The 7,037-nt window shown below is 47.1% G+C and overlaps 1 protein-coding gene across 1 annotated transcript in view; it reads left to right on the forward strand.

Moving 5' to 3' along the window:
• LOC129467822 (multidrug resistance-associated protein 1-like) overlaps positions 1–7,037 on the forward strand; it is a 37,279-nt gene that overhangs the window by 13,985 nt on the left and 16,257 nt on the right. Inside the window, 1 exon segment of the mRNA XM_063622665.1 lies at positions 1,083–1,393. Within this exon segment, the coding sequence (XP_063478735.1) occupies positions 1,083–1,393 (311 nt within the window).

Consider the following 7,037-nt stretch of genomic DNA (forward strand, 5'->3'; position numbering starts at 1 on the left):
AGACTAGACACGTTTCAAGTGCTCAGCAGCCATCATTTCCATCATTTCAGAAAATTATCTCAGCACTGTTCTAAAGCAGCGATCCCCAGGCTTTTTGGCACCAGGGACTGGTTTCATGGAAACAGTGGGGGGTGATTTCGGGATGAAACTGTTCCACCTTAGATCATCAGGCATTAGTTAGATTATCATAAGAAGCGCACAATCTAGGTCCCTTGCATGTGCAGTTCACAATAGGGTTCACACTGCTAGAGGATCTAATGCCACCACTGAGGCACAGGAGGCAGAGCTCAGGCGGTGATGCTCAGGAGGTGACCACCACTCACCTCCTGCTGTGGGGCCTGGTTCCTAACAGGTCATGAACTGCTGCCAATCTGTGGCCCGGAGGTTGGGGACCCCTGGTCTAGAAGAATATGGCATGTGGATTAAGAGCAGGCTGTCTGGATTGAAATCCCAGTTCTACTTCTGACAGGCACAGTATACTAAAGGCAAAGGCATTCACCTATCTGGACTTCAGTTTTCTTATCTGTAAATTGGGTAGTAATAGAAGTTATTCAGAGTCATCCTAAAAATTAGTTACGTGTAAAACCCAGCACAGTGCTTAGCACATAGGAAGTACCCTCTGAATAATAGCTGCCACCATCACCATCATCATCATCATTATTATTATTATTATTTTGAGACAGAGTCTCACTCTGTCACCCATGTTGGAGTGGAGTGACACAGTCTTGGCTCACTGCAACCTCCACCTCCTGGATTCAAGCAGTTCCCTTGCCTCAGCCTCCCGAGTACCTGGGATTACAGGTGCCCGCCACCATGCCTGGCTGATTTTTGTATTTTTAGTAGAGATGGAGTTTCACTGTGTCGGCCAGGCTGGTCTTGAACTCCTGACCTCAAGTGATCCAACCGCTTCAGCCTCCCAAAGTGCTGGGATTACAGGTGTGAGCCACCATGCCTGGCTCATCATTATTATTATTATTAGAAGTTGGGAATCCAGGCCTGCCTCGTCCACATGGCCGCTCCTCCCTACAGTGCCTGGTCAGCTCCCTCTCTGCATTGTGGAGTTTAACTCCGAGTGTCTGCAGGGATCGCCGTGTTTGGCTACTCCATGGCCATGTCCATCGGGGGGATCTTGGCTTCCAGCTTTCTGCACATGGACCTGCTGCACAGCATCCTGCGATCACCCATGAGCTTCTTCGAGCAGACCCCCAGTGGGAACCTGGTGAACCGCTTCTCCAAGGAGCTGGACACGGTGGACTCCATGATCCCAGAGGTCATCAAGATGTTCATGGGCTCCATGTTCAACATCCTCGGTGCCTGCATCGTTATCCTGCTGGCCACGCCCATCACCGCAATCATCATCCCGCCCCTCGGCCCCATCTACTTCTTCGTCCAGGTAAGGGGTGAGGTCTTAGTGTTCAGAACAAGCCCTACTGCGCATTATACACCAGTGTTACCTAAAGCCTCGTTTTATCTCACCACGTCCCCAGTGTGGTGCTTCTGAAGCATGTAGATTTGTTTTTGTCACTTTCGAATACCTAAATTTTTTTTTGCTCACTATAACAAAATGCACTTTTTTGTGGAATGCACTTTTTTCCTGTTTTATTTTTCCACCTGTCAATTCAAAATGGAAACAAAACCTACCACTATAAAGACAACTTCATTATTAATTTTTTTTTTTTTGAGACAGAGTTGCACTCCGTCACCCAGGCTGGAGTGCAATGGTGCAATCTCGGCTCACTGCAACTTCCACCTCCCAGTTCAAGTGATTCTCCTGCCTCAGCCTCCCGAGTAGCTGGGATTACATGCACACACCACCATGCCCGGTTAATTTTTGTATTTTTAGTAGCGATGGGGTTTCACCAGTGTTGGCCAGGCTGGTCTCAAACTCCTGATCTCAGGTGATCCGCCCACCTCAACCTCCGAAAGTGTTGGGATTAGAGGCTTGAGCCACTGTGCCCAGCCTAAAATTTCTTCAAGTATAAAATTCTTTAGTTCCTAAGCCTCCTGTAGATAGTGGAAATATGAATAATAGCAGCTTAAACAAGATAGATGTTTCTCTTTCTCTGTCATAATAGAAATTTAGAGTTAGGCTGTTCAGGGCTGATATGGCAGCTTCATAAGTTTATCCCAGATACCTGCTTTTATTTAAAAAATTTTAAAAATCTTACCATATTTGTACAAGGTTTTCATTCTTAAGTTGGCTTCATGGTCCAAGGTGGCTGCTGGAGCTCCAGCCATTATATCTGTATTTCAGTCAGTGAGACCAAAGAAGGGAAGTAGGGCAAGGGCACAGGGGCGCTGAATCAGCACTACCCCCTTATCTGCAGGCACACATTCTATGACACCCCCGAAATGGATGCCCGAAACCACAGATAGTATTGAATCCTACATATACTGTTTTTTTTTTCTGTACCTACATACTTATGATAAAGTTAAATTTATAAATTTGGCATAATAAGAGATTAATAACAATAATTTATAATAATTAAATAGAACAACTATAACAATATGCCAGTATCACTACTCATGTACTTTAGGGGCATTTTTTTTAATTATTATTATTTTTGAGACAGAGTCTAGCTCTGTCCTCCAGGCTGGAATGCAGTGATGGAATCTTGGCTCACTGCAACATCTGTTTCCCAGGTTCAAGCAATTCTCCTGCCTCAGCCTCCTAAGTAGCTGGGATTACAGGCATGTGCCATGCCCAGCTAGTTTTTGTATTTTTAGTAGAGACAAGGTTTCGCTATGTTGGCCAGGCTGGTCTGAAACTCCTGACCTCAAGTGATCCGCCCGCCTCAGCCTCCCAAAGTGCTGGGATTACAGGCATTGAGCCACTGTGCCCAGCCAGGGGCATTATTGAGTAAATTCAGGTTACTTACACGTAAGCACTGCAGTACCATGGCAGTCAGTTTGAAAACCGATATGGCTATTAAGTGACTAAACTGACAGGGAGGGTCTGCAGCATGGACCTGCTGGACAAAGGGATGATTCACACCCTGGATGGGACTGGGGGGGATTTCATCACACTACTAAGAAGGGTGCACAATTTAAAACTTACATGTTATTTTTTTCTGAAATTTTTCGCTTACTATTTTTGGACCACAGATGACTGTGGATAACTGAAACCATGTGTATTAGTTTGTCCTCATACTGCTATGAAGAAATACCCAATACTGGGTAATTTATTAAGGAAAGAGGTTTAAGTGACTCACAGTTCCGCATGGCTGAGGAGGCCATGGCAGAAGGAGAAGCAAACATGTCCTTCTTCACATGGCGGTAGGAAGAAGAGTGAGGGTGCCACGAAGTCAGGGAGCCCCCTTACAAAACCATCAGATGTTGCGAGAACTAACTCACTATCGTGAGAACAGGTTGGGGGAAACTGCCCCCATGATTGGGTTATCTCCACCTGGTCCCTCCCATGACACATGGGGATTAACGGAACTACAATTCAAGATGAGATTTGGGTGGGGACACAGCCAAACCATATAGCCATGGAAAGTGCAACCTTGGATTAGAGGGACATCTGTACATCTAATTGTCCAGAACTTAGTCATGGGACACAAGGGACCCTGGGAAGTGCCGTGTTTCAGCTGGGCACATTGCACTTCCCAACAAGAAGTTTCTGTTGGGCCTAGGCACGGTGGCCCACACCTGTAATCCTAGCCCTTTGGGAGGCCAAGGCGGGTGGATCACCTGAAGTCAGGAGTTCGAGACCAGCCTGACCAATATGGTGACAAACCCGTCTCTACTAAAAATACAAAAATTAGCCAGATGTGGCGGCATGTGGCTGTAGTCCCAGCTACTCTGAGGGCTGAGACAGGAGATTGCTTGAACCCGGGAGGTGGAGGTTGCAGTGAGCCAAGATTGCGCCACTGCACTCCAGCCCAGGCGACAGAGCGAGACTCTGTCTCAAAAAAAATAGAGAAGTTTCTGTTGGGAAAGAAGGAGAAATTGTGTAGGCAGTCAGTCGTCTCTGCTGCATCCCTTCTGCAGAAATGGTTGTATGTTCTTTGTTCTTTGAACACATGTGGTTTCTTAGGATATCGCAGGATAGATCATGTTTTCAATTGACAGGTGGAGCATCTTGCTAAGTGGGAGAGCTGAGAGTGCAGCCTCAAGTCTGTCCAATTCCAAAACTGCCATTACCCCTAAAGGATTAACTGCAGCACAATTGCCAGTAGGAATGGGTTGTTTAGATGGGAGCATTCCAGCTGCAAGGCAAAACAAGAGTAAGAAACCATGAGGCACACCATATCTCAAACCATGCTGCACAGCTGTTCAGGTGGCATCCAGGGGGCCTTGGTTCAATCATCCAGCCCCTGCGCCCCACCACACCGTGGCCCAATGATTGATGAGAACGAACACTGACGGAATCAGAAAGAGTAGGTCCAGTTCCCGGAGTCTCATTATATCCCCTTGAAATTGGTGCCAGCTTTTTTTTTTTTTTTTTTTTTTTTTTTGCATTTACCAAAAATGTTATCTGTGTTCATATGCCAGCTGGAAAATTTCCTGAAAGACTCAAAAATAACAAAACAGGCCAAATGCAATGTTGAAGGCAACTTAAATGTCTGCCAATAGCAGGACCTTGGGTACACCGTGGAGGGATGTGGCTTTGAGCAGGGATAATTAGAAGATGCAGCTGTTGGAGCACCAAGGGTTTTATTTTTCAACAACAAAGGAAATGATTTCAGCAAAGGACGAAGTTCTAGGTGCACTGTTGTTATCACTGAGATGAAATGCATAATGCATGTGAGCAGGACTGGAAGGGAGGCAGATACCTGAAAACATCGTCTTTTTAAGGGTTGAGATTATATGATAATTTTTTAATGGCTTTTGGCTAAATTTACATTTATCCTCTCACCAGGCAATCTCATTCCTAAGTGTATATGGAAAAAAAAAAAGAGCAAAGGCAGTGCTTAGAATGTTCTCAGCATCTTGATTCATAATCGCCCCAAACCGAAAACACCTCAAATGTCCATTAACAGGACCGTGGAGAAATAAATTGTGATGTAATTATACAATTTATGGTTGAGTAGTAAAAAGGAATGAAATGCTAATACACAACAATTTGGGTTTATCTCACAGATGTTATAGTGATCAAAAGAAGCCAGACAAAAAAGAGTAGGTACTGTGAGATTTCATTTATATGAAGTTTGGTCGGGTGCAGTGGCTCATGCCTGTAGTCCCAGCACTTTGGGAGGCCCAGACAGGAGGATCGCTTGGGCCCAGGAGTTCGAGACCAGCCTGAGCAACACGGGAAAACCTGGTCTCTACAGAAAATACAAAAATTAGCTGGGTGTGGTGGCGTGCACCTGTAGTCCCACCTGCTTGGGAGGCTGAGGTGGAAGGGTCACTTGAGCCTCAGAGGCGGAGGTTGCAGTGAGCTGACATTGTGCCACTGCACTTCAGCCTTGGTGACAGGGCAAGTTGTCTCAAAAAAACATCAGATTGGCAGGGCAGGTGGATCACCTGAGGTCAGGAGTTTGAGACCAGCCTGGCCAACATGGTGAAACCCCATCTCTACTAAAAATACAAAAATTAGCCAGGCACAGTGGTGGGCACCTGCAATCCCAGCTACTCAGGAGGCTGAGGCAGGAGAATTGCTTGAACCTGGGAGGCAGAGGTTGCAATGAGCTGAGATTGTGCCACTGCACTCCAGCCTGGGTGACAGAGCGAGACTCTGTATTAAAAAATAAAATAAGATAATTCCTGAACAAATATTCTTCTCAGGTTAGATTTTTCCAGTAAATAAGGTTCAGAGGCAGTGGCAAGTGGAGGAAATTGAACAGGTAACACACTTGAGAGCGATTTGCACCTGGACTGTTCAGAAAGCAAGCTGGTAAGAGAGGAAGGAGATGAGGTCCAGGGTAAGATGGGGCAGAACACCTGGGCCTTCAGCCATGCAGAGGGGTCTGGATTTCATGGGAGGTGGTGGGAGAGAGAAGAAACTATATCTGATCCACATTCCAGGAATTGGCAGGACAGCTATTCTGAGACTGCGTGGGGTTGTATGGTGCCTGGGTTCACTTACAGAGCTTCTGGGGCCCCAGAAGGCTCTCCATCTGTGGGTTCCAATTAACACCCGTGCCGCCACCCAGAAAGAAGCTGCCAACCACAGAGGCCTCGTAAAAGCCACCTGCTGCTATTGATGCTTTTTGTTGGACTCTGCCCCAAAGCAGCCCAGTACACCTGGCCCAGGGCAGGACGCAGGGAGGCTGAGTTCCTAGCAACCCTTTGTTAGTTTTCCCAGCTCTGCTGTTGATAAGCAATTGTAGGCACCTTGTGGAATCAGGAACCCCAGGCTCACCAGTTCCTTTTGCACAGATGAGAAAAACCTAGGCTAGGAGAGCGCAGTGTCCTCAAATGGCTGGTGCAGCCTCTGATCCACAGCTCCACAAAGCTTCCAGAAGGTGGTTGGCTTTTGTTCTGAATCTAACAAGACTTATCGGGAGGCTCTTGGTGCCTGGCACTGGCTGAATGCCAGGTTGGGGGAGGCAGAGAAGATGAAGTGTCTGCCTGCGAGGGTGGGTGGAGCTGCTTGTGAAACGTATCATCGTAGCCTAGGAGCTGGGACACTGAAGCCCGGAGAAGTTGCTCATGTTGGAGGATGGGAAGGGCTTCCCAAGGAAGTGACATCTGTGCTCCCATATGCTGGGTGATGAGGAATGGCCTGGACGGGATGGGGATGGTGGAGGAGGAAGGCGGCCTGTGTGCAGGGAAGGAAGTGGGGAGAGTTACAGGATGAGATGAGTTGAGGGAAGCATGGTTGGCAACTCTAACATCCCTGGGAGGCCATCGAAGGAGGGGGGTGACAAGATTGACCCTATCCTCATGGGCGTCTCAGCTGGCCTGAGTGTGAGGGAACCGGCCATTGCATGGACACAGTCACTCCTGAGGGGATGTGATCAACAGGCGGAATTCTGTCAATGTTAACAATAGTCACCAGCTAACTGAGTGCTTACTGTTAGGTCAAACTATATGAAACTGCTAATACTCATTTCTTATCTATAGAAATAGCCATTTCCTACGGTTCCACC

The sequence above is a fragment of the Symphalangus syndactylus genome, chromosome 18 (assembly GCF_028878055.3).
Source record: "Symphalangus syndactylus isolate Jambi chromosome 18, NHGRI_mSymSyn1-v2.1_pri, whole genome shotgun sequence".
NCBI classification, from domain to species: Eukaryota; Metazoa; Chordata; class Mammalia; order Primates; family Hylobatidae; genus Symphalangus; species Symphalangus syndactylus.